At 45.4% G+C, this 18298-nt stretch overlaps 1 protein-coding gene and 1 long non-coding RNA gene across 4 annotated transcripts in view; one reads left to right on the plus strand and one right to left on the minus strand.

The window, feature by feature from the left end:
• DAGLB (diacylglycerol lipase beta) overlaps positions 1-16391 on the minus strand; it is a 30904-nt gene extending 14513 nt beyond the window's left edge. Inside the window, exons 1-4 of one of the 3 annotated variants that reach the window (XM_083585702.1) lie at positions 16039-16391; positions 13583-13707; positions 4553-4704; positions 1426-1600 (exon numbers count right to left, since the gene is read on the minus strand). In XM_083585702.1, the coding sequence (XP_083441828.1) occupies positions 1426-1600; positions 4553-4704; positions 13583-13677 (422 nt within the window). In that variant the 5' untranslated portion in view covers positions 13678-13707; positions 16039-16391. Of the gene's footprint in view, positions 1-1425; positions 1601-4552; positions 4705-13582; positions 13708-15986 lie in introns of all 3 variants that reach the window. The other 2 variants (XM_083585701.1, XM_083585703.1) reach the window with 2 other exon arrangements.
• The window catches only part of LOC310749313, a 174098-nt gene that overhangs the window by 13435 nt on the left and 142365 nt on the right, over positions 1-18298 (plus strand). The gene's annotated exons all lie outside the window — the stretch shown is intronic.

Here is an 18298-nt window from a genome sequence, read left to right on the forward strand (position 1 = left end):
GGTCTCTCCGCCCCACCGCCAGCCTTCGGAAGGCTGTTCTGAATGTTGGCGGTGGGGAGGAAAAACCCTCCTCCCACCGCAAGCCCCGGGAACAGAGGAGAAGCGCTGCGCGCCTTCCCCTCTGTTCCCGGACCTGTCCTGAAGGCTTGCGGTGGGGAGAAAAGCCCTTCTCCGCACCGCCAGCCTGGCAAGCGGTCTCCATAGGAACGCATTAATTGATTTTCAATGCATTCCTATGGGAAACCGTGCTTCGCAAGACGAAAAACTCGCAAGAAGAAAAAACTTGCGGAACGAATTAATTTCGTCTTGCGAGGCACCACTGTATATGGGCCACCTCTCCCCAATGAACCAACCCAGACCCTGTGATTGTAACCTGGGGCTCTTCTCTGTGTGCCTCATCCACAGGAGTGTGGCAACACAAGAGCGGTCCGTCCCCCCCCCCCCCGCAAATGGTGGCTCTTCTGCTTGTGGTGTGCTCTCTTCAGGGAGGCCTGCCAAGCACCATCTTTATTTTTAGGCGTCAAGCAAAAACTTTCTTCTCCCCCAGGATTTTAGTCCTTAAGTACTTTCAAGTATAGTGGTACCTTGGGTTAAGAACAGTCCAGTTTAAGAACAATTTGGTTTACAAACTCCGCAAAACCAGAAACAGTGTCTTGATTTGAGAACTTTACCTCAGTCTAAGAACGGAATCTGAACGGTGGAAGGGCACCGGCGGCGGGAGGCCTAATTAGAGAAAGCGCGCCTTGGTTTAAGAATGGTTTTGGTTTAAGAATGGACTTCCGGAACGGATTAAGTTGGTAAACCGAGGTACCACTGTACTTGCAGCCACTTTTAGTGGGGCAGGATCTGTAAGACCAGTCTGCTCTTTGTAGAGATACAATTTTTTAGGTATTCGTAGCTATCGTTTGTTGTAATTGGTTTTAGTGTTAATAATAATAAAATATTTATTACACACACACACACACACACACACACACACACACACACACCCTATCCATCTGGCTGGGTTTCCCCAGCCACTCTGGGCGGCTCCCAACAGAATATTAAAAATACGATAAAACATCAAACATAAAAAAACTTCCCTAAACAGGGCTGCCTTCAGATGTCAGATAGTTGTTTATTTCTTTGACATCTGACAGAAGGACGTTCCACAGGGTGGGCGCCACTACCGAGAAGGCCCTATGCCTGGTTCCCTGCAACCTTAAACTGTATACGTTGTCTTGGGTCACTTTAGTGAGGAAAGCATCTAATAAATATAAACGACAATATAACTCTCAATATCCCTGACCATCGGCCATGCTGGCTGGGGTGCCTGAGAGTTGGGAGCCCAATGGTATGTGGAAGCCGCCAGATTGGGCAAGGATGCTTAGGTATGCTAACACCCAGCCCAGACACTCCTAGGTGGAGGCAGCTGAACATCCTTACCTGGCAATGACTGTTCCAAATATGGCACTTATCATAGCCCCTTCGCAATTCACTCCGCGGTCCGACACCCATATTGCTCCGACAACAGCCCAGACCAGCTCTGGCAAGAAGAGGGCCAAGCGCAGATATAGCAATTTAGGAAGAGATTTTCTTGGCCCAGGGTTGGAAATGGTTCCTGAAAGGTACAGTCGAAGTAAGAAGCATGAAATGGTTTCTCTGGTTTCAAAAGGGGCTTTGCAAGCATAATCATGGCCTAAATGTTCATGTTGCCTGTTAAGTTGTGGGTGAACATATCAGACGACACAGCGATTCTTCAAACAGCTCTTGTTTATTCATAGGACAGGACAGAACTGAACTGAAGGGCTCAGTCAGCCTGCTTATATAGAGCTCCAGTACCACGTTACTGTAACAACTTTCTAAACTATCCAATCACTGAATGTCACTTTCGATCCTTCATTTGCATAACTATCTACAGTATCCCCCTGCTGGCCCAGGGTGAGAACTTCAGTACATAACATTGCCCATACCTCTGAAAAAGGGGAAAAAACAGGAAGACAAACTTTGCAGATGACTACGTCACAAGCAATAAAGCAATGTGTTAATATGGATGAAGGGAAGATATTCACATATGGGCATGTCAAACAGATAGCATAAGCTAGCCCTAATAAATACTTCAGAGCAGCATAGTGGAACACTCCTAAATATGTCTACTCAGACATAGCCTCCACAGAATTCAATGGGGGCTTGCTCCCAGGTTAAGTGGACACGGGGCTGCAGGCTAAGTCTTGCAGCAGTCTTTGAACATTCATCTAAGAGAGAGAGAGCGAAGAGTGTGAATGAAACAAAACTAAGGATCTTGATCTCTCTCCAGTTAGAAGGTATTGTTTAAAGTATTCACAATACATAAAGTGCAGGATCTGATTTCTTTCCGCAGGGCCTGTAAGACAGAGTTGTTCCGCCTGGCCTTTGGCTTGGAATCAATTTGATTCCTTCCCCTTCTTTCTTTTTTTCTTTTCTCCTCCTGTGATGAGGCTGCATTTTAATGTTTTAATGTTGTATTTTAATCCTGTTTTTTAAGTTGTATTTCAATCAACTTGTTTTTATTATTGGTTGTTAGCCGCCCTGAGCCCGGTCTTGGCTGGGGAGGGCGGGGTATAAATAAAATTGATGATGATGGGGTGAACTATGTCTGTACAAATTCCAAGAAAGCAAGCCCATTCAGTTTGTATCACCAAAGTCACAAAGGCTGTGCCCGCACGTAATGCCAAACCAAGGTTTCGTGTTAACAAGGATGAGCTGCAGCTGCTCTCGCCTCACCCAGGCAGAACCTAGGTGTCCACTGTCCTAGTTAACAAACTAAACACAACGTTATTCTAGATTTAAGGCTTCGTCTGTAGATAAGGGAATAAATCCTGCAATGCAAAGATGCGTCCAATTCCAGAAGGTGATGCATGAACATAAGAAGCCATGGACCAAGCCAATGGCCCATTTAGTCCAGCATTCTGTTTTCACAGTGGCCAACCAGATCATGGAATCATAGAACTGTAGAGTTGGAAGGGACCCCTAAGGCTCATCTAGTCCAACCCCTTGCAAGGCAGGAATCTCAGCTAATCCATCCATGGCAGATGGCTATTCGAACTATGCTTGAAAAACCCCAAAGAAAGACAGTCTGCCACCTCCCAAGGGAGATGCCTCTGGGAAACCCACAAGCAGGACTGAAGCACAACAGCGCTCTCTGCATTCGTGATTCCCGGCAACCTCCAAAAATTGCGGTGGAACAAAGTAATTGTGGCGAGAAGCCATTGATCGGCTTATAACAACACACGGCACTGACCCTGACCGTTTGGGATGGGAAACACATATAACAGAGTCAATATGCAATAATTAATTAATTTAATAAATACCTTTACCGCCTGCCGATAATAAAATTATTCCTGATGAAAATGAGTACAATACAGAACACACGCTCCTATAGATTTTATATGGACTGTGTCCAATGGGACTGCTCTGTCCTCTCCCTGTGAACCCTCAACCCTCCAGAGCAGATTCTGAGGATATATGGAGGGCTGCAGGGGAGTGAAGTGGGCAAAATTCGGCTGCACAAATGGATACAACACACACAAACATATGGGATACACACACACACACACACCTCTAATGGGACATACACACATGTATACATAATATGTTTTGAATAGCACACATTTAATAAACAGTAAAACTTACAACCTTTTATTACCAATAAAAAACACAAACTTCAAAGGTTATTATTGATTACATTTATATCCTACCCTTCAGCCTGAAAGCTCTTTGGGCAGCACACAAATAATTCATTAAAATGTAATACGGCAATATCCCCTAAAACCAATGTGCATTGTAAAACAGCAATCCAGGAGCGGGGGGGGGGGGGAATGTCACTCTTAACTGGGCCATTTCCAAAGGCCTGAAGCACAAAATAAGTCTTAACCTGACATCTAAATGCAGGTAACAGGGTGAGTGCTGCCATGTCTCCCATGGGAGGAAGGGAAAATGCATCATCCCTGAACTGCTTTAAAAATGAAGTATTTTTCCTCTGGCTGAGTTTTAATAATCGGGGGGGAAAGAATTATTACTAACCAATCTCCAAACATTGCTGCCATTATTTCAACTGAACACCGAGAATTATCATTTGCTGGATGCTGCACGATGCACTCACCACAAAATAGTTGCCTGCTGTGAGCTCACCACCTAAGAGACATACAGTCGTACCTTGGAAGTTGAACAGAATCTGTTCTGGAAGTCCGTTCAACTTCCAAAATGTTCGGAAACCAAGGCAGCCAATCGGAAGCAGCGGAGGCCCTGTCGGACATTCGGCTTCCGAAAATCGTTTGAAAACCGCAGCACTCACTTCTGGGTTTCGATTGTTCGGGAGCCAAGGAATTCAGGATAATAATAATAATAATAATAATAATAATAATAATAATAATAAACAACAACTTGGCCTCCCCAGCCGCCTTTGCTGTATTAATGCTGGATGCCAAGCCTCTTTATTGGCAGTTTAAGAGCAGTTTGGACCGGCATCACTTTGCTTTTCATACAGGCTAAACAATGCAGGCTGAACAATTCTGCAATGCAGAATGCCACTCACCTTGCATGCTGACATACAAAATAGAACACAAAGCACATATTATGGCTGCCAGGAGAATGAGGAGGACCAGCAGGTAACTGTGCAGCAACGCTCCACCGGCGCAGTTAAACTGCCCTTTGTGGATGGAGTACAAAACCAGAATTCCAATCCACCTGCGAGAACAAAAAAAAGAAGGCACAAGACGTCAGCTAGGAAGGAAGCCTGGGCCACGATGCAGATCCTCAGTGAAATCCTGTATTAATGCACTTAGAAGAAATATACAGGGTGGGGAACCTCAGACCTGGGGGCAAATGTGGCCCTCCAGGCCTTTCCATCTGGCCCTTGGGACTTCCCCCTAGGATACACCCCTCCCCAGGCCATTCCTCTCACTGGCACTACTCTGCACCCACATCAGGGGCTTTTCCTTGTTGGAAAGTGTCCTTGAACTTTGATAATGCCGCCTGCCGGCTGGCTGGCAAATGGAAAAGTACACGTGTGTGTTTACGCACGAAAACCTCTGGCTTCCACATGCCTGGAATGTAGCCTATTGCATAAAGAAGCCTGTTCCTTGAGATACCTGATTTGGTGATGGTGACACATGCCTTAGTTACACCCCATTTAGATTACTGAAACATGCTCTGTGTGGGGCTGCATTAAAAAAGTGCTCATAAACTTCAACTGGCTCACAGAGCTGCAGCCCAATGGTTGACCGGGGGCTGGTTATGGCTTGCTACAACAGCTCCACGGGTTAGCAGTCTGTTTCCAGGCACAATTCAAAGTGATAGTTATCACCTATAAATCCCTATGCGGTTTAGGCCCAGGCTTTCTGAAAGACCATATTCCCTCATATGAACCTGCCTGGGCTTTAAGAACTTCAGGCAATGGCTTTCTCTCGATCCCTCCACCCTCACAGGCACACTTGGTAGGCATGTAGGAAAGGGCCTTCCCGGTGGCTGCTCCCAAACTTTGGAAATCCCTTCCTAGAGAAATTAGACTGGCTCCCTCCTTGTTGTCCTTCCACTGGCAGGTTCATAGTAGAGTTGGAAGGGACAGTTCTTTAGGGAACTGTCTGTACAGAAAGGGCTGGTGCTGTCTGTTTTTATTGTAATGACCTGTACACACACACACACACACACATTTTAATTCCATTGAAGTTTAATTGTTTTTAATAACTGAGTCCCCCCTCCCCCCATATTTTTTGCTGTTTCTATTTTAGCTGTAAGTCACCTTGAGTCCCTTTCAGGCAGAAAAGTATCATGTAAACATATTAATAATTTTTCAACCCACTTTTGCTTCAGGGTCCACCGACCACTTGCAAGTGGCCCCCAAAAGGCTTCCCATGATGGAATGTGGCCCCTGGAATGAAAATCATTCTCGGCCCCTGTTGGACTGCAATCTCATTTCATCCAAGAGTTGCATTTTCACTAAACTAATGTGCAAGGGTACAGAGAAAAAGAAATTTACTACAATTAGCCTAATCTGATAGGTTGTTGCATCTCCCAGTACAACACAGCGGGGGGGGGGGGGGGGAAATAAGGCATTAGCCCGTAGTGTCTATTGTTCAAAACAACCATAGCAATTTAAATCAATTAAGTATCCTCATTCAGGGATAGCAAGGCCGAAACCTTCTGTTGTGCTGCAACAAGTGATTAACGTTACACAACCACTTAACTCTGCTTGAGTGACAGCATTTTTGTATACCTGAGATTGTCACACAAATAAGATCTGCCTTGCACAGCCTTATTTCCATGGGATAAACTGAACACAAAAGCAAGCAGTGTGCATTTGGTAAAATAGTCATCTTTCTACCTATCTTTTAAAAATATGCTTTTCCAGTCACAAGCATTCTCGAGGAAAGCTTCCCTCTCGTTAAACCCTAGACATCTTATAAAATCACTCATGGATTCAATTTTCCAAATGCCCTTTGCTTCACATCAGCAACCTCTGAAGGAAACTGAAAACTGAACTAGTTGCTTTTCCAGGTTGGGCGTGTTATAAGATCAGAACAGTGCATTCAACCTAAAATATGCATTTGTTCCACAGTGCAAGCCTTAACCATTCCTGCTCAGATGGAAATCCAACTGAATTCAATGGAGCTTACTTCCAGATAAGAAGAATTAGGACTGAGGCTAGATTCTTGAGAGTTTGTTAGCTAAAATGTAAGCAGCTTTTGCTCTCAAGCTTGAAGTTGACGGGAAAAGTTGATCATCGACCATACCTTCAGCCAAGCTGTCAGTGGGGTGGCAGTGCTCACCTGACCTCCCTATCGCCCCCATTGCTGCTAGTTACTGAGAGGTAGAAGGGGAAAAGGTGGTGCTCACCCAAACTTCATCCCACCCAGGCACCCCCATTTCCCAGTAACCAGCTGCAACACAGGCGATGGATGATCAGGGGAGGGTGCCCACCGATTGCTGCTGTGTGATTTGCCTCGGAAGACTTATGGAAATGAGCTCAGAAGTGCCTGGATATAGGTCCATCTGCATCCCACTGCTGATCTAGTAACCTGCTTTCAACTGCGAGTGACTGCTACAGAGAAATTCACTGCTCTGCTCTCAACATGGCTACAGCCCTCAAAATGCTCAGGATGCGCTAGAGCTGCCTGCCACTATATGCAGTCGTGGTTAGACAGGGATCTGAGGAACAGCACATAGCTAACTTACGGAATTCGCTGCCACAAAGCAGAGACTGTGGCCGCTAATTTACATGGCTTCAAATGGAGACTGGACCAATTCATGATGAGGGGAAACTATCAATGGATTATTCTTTCTTCCGTTTTTATCAATGGCTTTCCATTTATGAGGTGCTTCCTATAGAATACCTGGAAGAAATAATACTTTTTCTTTCGTCTCAAGAAGCCAGCAGAAAATTTCTCCTGATCGAGACTTCCGGGTTGGTGCCACTGTTTAATGGCGGATTCCCTCCGAGCTCCGGAGGGAATCGGCTCCGTAGCGTCTGGGTCTGGCCGCTGCGGCGAAGCGGGGACCCTTAAAATCACAGGCGCGGATGCCTGTGAACACAGAGACTCGGCGGGCACCATTTGCGCCCCCCCAATCCGCGACGGAGCCTTTTTAAAGGCTTCGGAACGGAGGCAGGGTAAGGCGTGGTGCTGAGAGTACTCCCTCGCCTACGGAGTGAAGCCGCAAGCCATTGACAGAGAGCGCCAACTTCTTCTAAGAGTGATTGGATCCTAAAACATCAACCCGTGAGTAATACGGAGATTGGAACTTTAAAAATTTTCTTATTCTGGATTTGGAACGAGCGGGAAGGGGCTAAAAAGGAAGTCCACCCCCCCTCTTTGTAAACAACTTAAAGCAAAGGACTGGGCAGCTAAGGTCGAGAGAATCTGTTTTTTGCTTTTCTTAACAAAGATCCTGACCTCACGGTTTGGACATTATAAGAAGATATTCTGGAGGATAAAAAGAATTTTGGGAGCTGAAACTACACCCCCCCCCAGACCCGGGAACGTCCGATGAGAAAGCCTGTTGCATGGAAGATTTTGACAGCTGTCAAGTGAGCTGCTAGTCAGCTAGTTGTCAGCTGGAAAAAGAGAACATTGTTTCTGCTGTTTTTGCTGGTTTATTCGGGATAACTTGTTGAAAATAAGGTTGATACAAAATAACTGGACTTTTGGTTTTTGAGCTGAAAGGAAGATTAAGGAATTAAATCCCCCTAGAGGGGTAACAAGGATACTACATTACAAATATGGCTGGAGTGTCTAAATTCCAAGCAGAATTGGACAGAGCACTGGTTCTCTTGGGAAACTTACAAGATGAGTACGATGCTTTGTCTACAGAGGTATCGCTATTACACTGGACAGTAAACAACAGCTTGGAGTCTGATAAGGATTTGAAACAGGAAGCCTATTCAACTGAACAAATAAATGAAACCGAAAGCGTAGACACGATGGAGCAATATGTTCTTTTTGAAGAAAACGAAGGAGGAGATGGAGGTTTGCAGGAGTCAAAGGAGAGCTACAATACGAGGCCTGACATGATGATAAAAAAGGACAATAAAAACTGGATGCGGAAAGCCTGGTTTGATTGGGAATTTGGAAAATGGAGAGATCCTCTTTTGAGGAGATCTGAAGACCTGAGGATTATAAATTTGTTGAAGGTGGAAGCTGGAGCTGTGGGGACATTTGGATTTGAAAGAAATTTGAAACAAGAGTTGGAATACCCCATAGGCTTTGCTTTTGCTTTTAAGTATGGAGGACTGGCTAGAAGTAACACCGATTCTGTTGGGCCGGAGCCCCTCCGAGACCTGGGGCTTAACATCAAGGTCTATCAAAGAGACCGGCAGAAAGGAACTGAGAGAGACATAAGGGCCTCGGACCTGAGATCTCCAGGCTAAATAAATAATATAAAGACTGATGGATATTGGTTGGGGACTGGAACCGGGAGAAGGGTGGGTGGAGGTTGGGAATCCAAAGGGTACATAAGGATAATTTGCATTGCTTTATTTGTTTTATATTTTGTTAGTGGTAAGGAAATTGGGTAAACCGTGGAAGGGAAATTTTGGTCGACCTTAGGAAAAAGGTTTAAGAATAAATTAATGAAGTATAAGTATTGATGAGTAATTTCAATAAGGTGAAACTGGTTGTTTTTTTCTTTTTTTTAAATTAAGTGAAAATAAGGCTGTTAAAAATAAATGGAGGAAATGGAAAAAAGAAATAAAGTAAAATAACAGTATGTTAGAATAAATGTTTAAGTTAAGGTGAAGAAATAAGTTAAGGACTTGCTGAATTGACAATTTAAATTGGAATACAAGAAGGGGAGGTGTGAGGAGGTCTGAGAAACAAGGTTGAGGAAAATAAGTATCAGAAACTGTATGTGTTTTTTCTATTTTCTGTTTAGTTTTGAATATGCTTTTTTGTGTTGTTTTTATTTTGTTTATTTTTTTTGTTTTTGTTTGTTGTGTGTTTTTTGAAAATACCAATAAATATTTAATAAAAAAAGAAAAAAAAGAAAATTTCTCCTGATCTGCACTGAAGCCAGGAAAAAATCAGCAGCACTTTCAGTAATATAGAAGGAAACATTATTTAAGTAAAACAATACTGAATCTCCAGGGATCTTCCTGTAAGAGCTCTTAGTAGAGGGAGAATCAATTTCTCACTACACTCACCATATAAATCACAGTGCAGGAGAGCATGTTCAACAGATTTTGTTGCTCCAGCTCCACACAAACTCGGTCTTTCATTTCCTGGGGTTTTTGCTGAATTGTCTTTCTAACAGGGCCAAAGGCAGCAAATTACAATGGGAAAGTTAAATGCTCTCCTATACTTTGAGACAGTTAATGCGCAAAGTACAAAGCTGCCATGATTCTACACAGTTTAATGAGTTATTAAGAAGTAGAGAACAATTATTTGTTAGCTGCAGTTATCAGATGCTGTTGAGCCAAGTCTACTGATCTTTGAATAACAACTTTGGCCTTCTTTTGCCCATAAATGCCCAAAAATGTCAGGAGAGAAGTTCAGAAATATTCTTCTTATTAACCTCTCTCATCCAAAGATGAACAAAAGAGCCCAAGAACAAAAAGGAGAGATAGCTAGCAGGAGCTAAATGAATTCAGAACAGGGTGTTGCCTCTTCAACATTTTGAAGACACACTCAGGTCACAGCTATCACAGTCAGAAAGGAGAGTGTAGAAGCGAAGGCATCCTTGCTTCCACTTGAGCAGATCACAGATCTTATTCACAGATTGTTATATGCTCAAACAGTCTTTCCCTGGTGAGCAACCTGGCTGCTGAATTCTACACCAGCTGAAGTTTCCGAACCATCATCAGAGGCAGCCCCATGTAAAATGCACTGCAGTAGTCTAACCGAGATAAGGGACATGGCTGGCACTGTGGTCTAAACCACTGAGCCTCTTGGGCTTGCCAATCAGGTGGTCGGCAGTTCGAATCCCTGTGACGAGGTGAGCTCCCGTTGCTCAGTCCCTGCTCCTGCCAACCTAGCAGTTCGAAAGCATGTCAAAGTGCAAGTAGATAAATAGGTACCGCTCTGGCGGGAAGGTAAACGGCATTTCCATGTGCTGCTCTGGTTTCGGTGTTCCGTTGCACCAGAAGAGGCTTAGTCATGCTGGCCATATGACCCGGAAAAACTGTCTGCAGACAAATGCCGGCTCCCTCGGCCTGTAAAGTGAGATGAGCGCCGCAACTCCAGCGTCGTCTGCGACTGGACTTAACCGTCAGGGGTCCTTTACCTTTACCTTTAAAGTTAACCTAGAGGTTACCAGAGCACAGATGACAGAAGGTAGCCTATCCCTGTCCAGATAGGGGCACAGCTGGGCCACCAGCCAAAGCTAATGGAAGACACTCTGCACCACTGATGCCACCTGAGCTTCAAGAGACAGCAATGGATCCGAAAGAACCCCCAAGCTGTGAACACACTCCTTCAGAGGAAGTGTAACCCCATCACCAGCAGGCCACCTCCTATCCATTCACCCACCAACAGTGCCTCAGTCTTATCTGGATTGAATTTCAGTTTATTTATCCACTCCATTACTGAGGCGAGACATTGGTCCTGTACATCGGTTGTCACACTTGCAGAAGTAAAGGAGAAGTAGAGCTGTATCCAAAACTCCAGATGACTCCACTCAGCGGTCTCATGTAGATGTGAAACAGCTTGAGGGACAAGACTGAACCACAAGGAACCCTGCATTGAACGCTCCCTGGAACTGAACAGCACTCCCCAAGCATCACATTCTGGAAACAACCATCCAAGTAGGATCGGAACCACCACAAAGCAGTGCTATTCACCCCCAACTCAGATAGCCACTCCAGAAGGATACCATGGTTGATGGTACTGAAGGTCACTGTGAGGTCAAGGAGAATTAACAGGGTCAGATTTCTCCTGTCTTTCTCCCAACTAAGGTCATCATCATACAGGGCAACTCAAGCAGTTTCTGCGCCAAAACCGGGCCTAAATCCCAACTGAAATGCATCTAGAAAAATCAGTTTCCTCCAAGAGTGCCTGGATCCGATCTGTGACAACTATATTAAGGCCTAAGAACAGACACCCCCCAACTCAGCCCTCCAGATGTTTTGGGACTACAACTCCCATCATCCCTAGCTAACAGGACCAGTGGTCAGGGATGATGGGAATTGTAGTCCCAAAACATCTGGAGGGCCGAGTTTGGGGATGCCTGCTTTAGAACCTTTATATCCTGCTGCACTCCTTACTGCAGGAGATTTCAATGCATGCAAAGGAGCAATGATTTAAGTTTATAAGTCCATTACCACCCGATATGGGAATCAGATACTTGCAGTCATTGGGACGGTTTCCAAAGGTACACAATGTTAATTATGTAGGACTCTGTTTAGTTTCATTTACAAGGCAGGGGGATTTGAGAATACTAAATGGTACAGCTGATAGAGATCAGCATGGGGAACATACACATTTTTCAAAATATGGTGGCAACACAGTTGATTATGCAGCATTTTCACAACTAGCATATAGGTATGGGGCCCTTGTTGAGGCCAGCTCCAAAATTTACTGCTAACTGTGACACTGGCATGCTTAGTTGGCAGTAATGATAGTTTAGAATCTTCCTCTAATAAAGATCTAGGTGAGAACTAGTTTTGTGAGGGTGCCAAAAAGGTGGTGGTGGTTGTTATTAATTTCTACTCCACCCATGTGGTTGGGTTTCCCCAGCCATTGAGTGGCTTCCAACAAAAGGTTAAAAATACATTAAGACATCAGTCATTAAAAACTTCCCAAACTGAGCTGCCTTCAGATTTCTTCTAAATGTCATATAGTTGTTTATCTCTTTGACATCTGGTGGGAGGGCATTCCACAGGGTGGGCGCAACTACCGAGAAGGCCCTCTGCCTGGTTCCCTGTAACCTCACTTCTCGCAGGGAGGGAACTACCAGAAGGCCCTTGGCGCTGGACCTCAGTGTCCAGGCAGAACGATGAGGGTGGAGACGCTCCTTCAGGTATACTTGGGCCAAGGCCGTTTAGGACTTTAAAGGTCAGCACTGACACTTTGAATTGTGCTCGGAAACGTACTGGGATCCAATGAAGATCTTTCAGGACCGGTGTTATATGGTCTCAGCGGCCGCTCCCAGTCACCAGTCTAGCTGCCGCATTCTGGATTAGTTGTAGTTTCTGGGTCACCTTCAAAGGTAGCCCCACGTAGAGCGCATTGCAGTAGTCTAAGCAAGAGATAACCAGAGCATGCACCACTCTGGTGAGACAGTCCACGGGCAGGTGGGGTCTCAGCCTGCGTACCAGGTAGAGTTGGTAGACAGCTGCCCTGGACACAGATTTGACCTGCACCTCCATGGACAGCTGTAAGTCCAAAATGACTCCCAGGCTGCGCAACTCTTCCTTCAGAGGCACAGTTACCCCTCTCAGGACCAGGGAGTCCTCCATACCCACCCACCCCATTCCCCAAAAACAGTACAGTGGTACCTTGGTTTACAACCATAATCCGTTCCGGAGGTCCAGTTGTAAACCAAAACAGGTTGTAACCCAAGGTGCACTTTCGCCAATGGGCGCCAATGGGGCCTTCAAAAAAAAAGGGGGGGTTGTAATCCAAAAAAAGGGATACGCACTTCCAGATTTGACGTGGTTGTAATCCAAAACGGTTGCAAACTAAGGTACCACTGTACTTCTGTCTTGTCAGGATTCAACCTCAATCTGTTAGCCACCATCCATCCTCCAACCGCCTCCCTAGATTACTATCTACCTTACTGAATTATAGTATTCAGCCCACTAGTTGGGAGTTAACCACGGTTAGAACAGGAGTGAAACCTCTTTACAGACACACCCTTATTTACAGTCCTTGACTCAAATGGCAGCTCATTACGGCTTTGCCCCAAAACTTGCTTTAAAATCCAGACAGGTATACACAGAAAGGTTTCCTCTTACTTTTAAACCATTACATCAGTGCAACACAAGAAAGACCAGAGTTCCCAGGGGAATAAGTACAACTTCTACATGAGCTCAATTGCTAAAACCCCTTTTTAAAAATTTAGGCAGTGCTTGTTTTCCCCAGGTAGTGCCTAGTTCATTACTGACAACATTAATATGTTAAGCAGCAAATCTTACCAGATCAACCTGATGAAAAGTTCAAAGGCTCCTGGGAAGACAAAGTCGTCACTTCCAATGGCCCAGCGCCTTCCAAACATCACCATCCCAGGCATTGTGGATGCACTGGTGTGGATCCTCAGCTTCTGAAGGAGAACATGCAAACACTATAGAATCTTGAGACTATACCTTTCCTGCCCAAATATAAACATCTGTCTTTGTTCCAGATACACTGAAACCAATTAGAGCCCACTTTATCAGGTTTTGAACCAACTCTCCTCCTTTCCCCCAATCAATGGTACTGGTCAATTTTTAGATCTAATGGCATATGGCAGTGGTTTTCAGCCAGTGTGTTGTGGCACCCTGGGGTGCCTTGAATGATGGTCAGGGGTGCCACAGGGAACATTGGCCTGTCCTTCCCTCTCTCCTCTTATGCCCTCTTGCATCTCTGCCTCCCAAAGGCTTGCACAGCTGATCCTTGAGGCAGCCCTGGCTATAAGCTCCCCAGGTGAATGGTGCCTCTGGGGCTGGTCAGGGTTGCTTCCCAGGCCCCTGTGGGGCAGTGAGGCACCCCTCTTTGGAGGGGTGGGGGGCAGCTCAGACACCGGGGGAGCAGCTGCAGCTGCCCAGAGGACTCCCAAGTGGAGGGGAGAGGAGAGGAGGCTGAAGGAACACTCCACAAGGGAGGGTGTTTGAAAAAGGGTGAGAGGCTGCCAGCTCTGCAGGAGAGGGGTGACATAACTGGGCTCCTGAGCCCCACAGGGGTGCTGCAGAAAGGTCAAGGAAACCATGACTCAAAAAGGTTGAAAACCTCTGGTATATGGCATCCTGTACCTGTTCTTTTTTCCTATCCAATCTGCCCCTGTAAAATCACCCAGGCTACTTTCACAGTCTAAAAGCCTTCCTTCCCTTTCATACATTTTGCACTGTCAGGATCACCTTCCCAGGATCACAACATATTGAATTACCTCTCGCTTGCTCTCCTCATCACCATCAACCAAAATCTCCATCCAGTCTACTGCCTTAACATTACCACACATTTGATTAAAAAAGCACCAGAGAAGCCCTGCGGCTTAATAATAGTAATAATAATAATAATAATATTTATTATTTATACCCCGCCCATCTGGCTGGGTTTCCCCAGCCACTCTGGGCGGCTTCCAACAAAATATTAAAATACAATAGTTCGTCAAACATTAAAAGTTTCCCTAAAGGGGAGACTTTCTCCAAAACATGAATACACCCCATTTAAGAGGTGACACCTTAAACACCAAGGCCTTATATTGTGGCATATGCTTTTCTGGACCAAAGCAGCCTTTCGTCTATGAAAGGTTATAGCAACTCTGTTAGCCTTTAAGGCACCACAAGACTCTTAGTCTGTTACAGCAAACTCATCAAAGAGCCTCATAGCATAAGCTTTCAGGGACCAGAGTCCACGTTAAGCCTGTTAATCTTTCAAGTCCCACAAGCCTCTTTGTTGCATTTACTGCAACCGACTTACAGCTGCGATCTTGTATACACTTGCTTGGCAGCAAGCCCCAGGAAGTGCAATGGGGCGTCCTTTCCTCTCGCAGACTCAGGCTTGTAGCACAAACTTTCACCGGCAAGAGCAACCTTTCATAAGCCCACAAGTGCTTCTTCTACCACAATTACACCACTCATTCTCATGCTGCCACAACACACTCTTTTTTTTAATGTTCAGGTGTGTGTTTCAAATGTTATTATACGTTAAGTGTTGTGGTACTGCTTATAGATGCCCTCTCCCTTTCCCCAACCCGTCTGCCACACAAACACCCCTCTGGGGAAACTAAGAAACCACATTTTCACCATGCAAACAAGGGCCCCTGCTTAATAATAATAATAATAATAATAATAATAATTTATTATTTATACCCCACCCATCTGGCTGGGTTTCCCCAGCCACTCTGAGCAGCTTCCAACAGATTAAAATACAATAGTCTATTAAACATGGAAAGCTTCCCTAAACAGGGCTTTACTCATGTGATGTGCAGGGATGCCCCTAACCTATTCCCACCTAGAGAGCCCCCTAACCTATTCCGGCCTAAAGATTGCCCAAACCCACTCCCACCTAGAAATCCCTCTGACCTATTCCCACCTAGAGAGCCTGTTAACCCATTCCTGCCTAAAAGCCCCCTAACCTATTCCTGCCTGGAAAGCCCCCTAACCTATTTCCGCCTAGAGAGCCCCCTACCCTATTCCCGCTTAAACAGCCCCCTACCCTATTCCCGCCTAAAGAGCCCCCTAACCTATTCCTGCCTAGAAAGCCCCCATACCTATTCCAGTTACATCCGGGGACTGCACCCCCCTCCTCCGCCAAAAAGCCCCCTTTCAAGTCTCCCTCACCCAAGAAGCTGCCCTCGCCACAGCGCCCCCTACTGCAGCTCCAGAACTGCCCGCCTCTTACCTGCTCCCCACCGGCTCTCTCTACGCCTCTTGCTCAAAAGCAGGTCACTGACTGACAACACGGCGTCATGACGCACTGACGTCCGCGCCGCGATTCCGGCTCCTACCGCTCACCACCACTGGCCACTTTCATCTACGCACGCGCCCTCCTCGGGCACGTGGGGGTGTGTATTTGCTGCCGCTCTTGTCGGAAGGCGAGCGTGCGCATAGAAGAGGAGGCGGAGCTGCCGGGGCTTCATACCAAAGAGGTACGCATTAAGCGGAGAGGGTTCCACCCGAGCACACCGGTTCTGATTAGATGCCTCCGTGCGCCGGATAAATATTTGCCCAGGAATTTGGGCCGACTTTTAAGGACAGCTTTCTCCAACCTGCTGTTTTGGATGACTCTTGAGCGGATGCCCGCCCAAACATCTGGAGGGCGCAAGGTTGGAAAAGGCTGATTAAAAAGAGGCAGGTTAGAGAAAGATGTTAAATTGTTTTTGCATGCCACAACTGCAACAAGAATTTTGTTAGCAAAGAATAGGAAAACACAAGAAGTACCAACAGTGGAAGATTGGCAGATGAAGATGATGGATTTTTCGGAGCTAGCGGACCTGACTGGCAGAGTCCCCGACCAGGAGGAGGAGTACCAGGAAGAATGGATGAAATTTAAAGACTGCTTAGCTAAATATGTTAAGATAACTTAATTGGAAAAGCATGCAAATATACCAGATAAGCTTAGGATTTAAATACGTAAGGATAGAATTTAAGATGTTTAAAGCTAAATTAGAAAGAATGAAAGATGTTAAGTGATTAAGTTAATTTTTTTAAAAAAAAATTGATTTTGGAAAACTGTTAAAATGATATACAATGAATTCAACCAGGGGGATTTGAGGAAGTCACTTAACAATGTTATGAAGATTGGTTCAATTACAATTAGGATGTATGTTTGTTTGTCTTTAAAATTTTTGGAAAATTAATAAAAAAAATTGAAAAAAGAGGCAGGTTAGGGTTAGACTGAGGCCCCCTTAGGATGCGTTGCTTCGCAAAAAAATGCAATCACACTCCACTCCAAAAATGTAGCAAAAAAGTTTGAGAGGGGATGGCTTTTCTCTGGGGCGTCTCGCTTTCCACCTCCCCGACCCCTCGCATGCTGCAGTCCTAGTCACGCTTTCCTGGGAGTAAGTCTCATTAAAATCAGTAAGATTCACTTTGGAGTAGGCATGCCTTTCAACGTAAATTAACGACTGCAAAGCCTTGTCGTGAAAAAGAACCGATTGCCTGCTTATAGTCTTTGAATTAATTCTTTTGCATTTCTGCTGTTTGTGACCCGCCCATGCAGAAGACTGCCAGCTGCAAATGGGAACCAGACGTTTTACCAGGGAACCGTGGAGAGCGCAACTCTTTGTCTGTATGCCCTGCCTTATTTAGACACATGCGTAGTACTAGGGGACGTCGCTGCAAGGAGAAGCGCCTGGCAAGGAATGGGGAGAAAGACCCGTTGGGTCGTTTTGCTGCGGCTGCTGGCGGAAACTTCGATCCAGTACTGCCTCTCAGATATTGCTTTGAGAACTCCACGAGGACTAGCGCCTTGGTTCATCCGCGTGGAGAACAAGATTGCACACTTGACCACTTCTATAACTCAAGCCCCATGTATGTTAACTCAAGTCAGTTCAATGGGACTTGCACTCAACTGTCAACAGGGTGAAAATTTAACACACCTTTAGGTGACAGGCAAAAAGGTTCCTTTTCAGTCTGGCTTGATCTACATCCTATACCCTTTTTAAAAGTGCTGGCCCTTTGGGTGTTTTTTTAATTGGGATGTTGGTTTGGTTTTGATTTTATGTATTTGATATTTTATGTGAACCATCCCGAGACCTTCGGGTATAGGGCGGTATAGAAAATAAAGATACAGTGGTACCTCGGGTTAAGTACTTAATTCGTTCCAGAGGTCCGTACTTAACCTGAAACTGTTCTTAACCTGAAGCACCACTTTAGCTAATGGGGCCTCCTGCTGCCGCTGCGCCACCAAAGCACAATTTCTGTTCTCATCCTGAAGCAAAGTTCTTAACCTGAAGCACTATTTCTGGGTTAGCGGAGTCTGTAACCTGAAGTGTATGTAACGCGAGGTACCACTGTAGATAGACAGACAAACAGACCTTCCTGTTAACAGATCGTAGTTATTTCGAAATAATCACACTGGGTGGCGACCTAGCATGATTGCATTACAGGAAGCAGAGTTGTTTTGCTGTGGGAAAGTCAGGGTGTGGAACGTGGGCATTTACCTCCCCCCCCCATATTTCAGTCACTAACTTGGTTATGTCCAAATAGCCT

This window comes from Podarcis filfolensis (genome assembly GCF_964270895.1).
Source record: "Podarcis filfolensis genome assembly, chromosome: 14".
NCBI lineage: Eukaryota > Metazoa > Chordata > Lepidosauria > Squamata > Lacertidae > Podarcis > Podarcis filfolensis.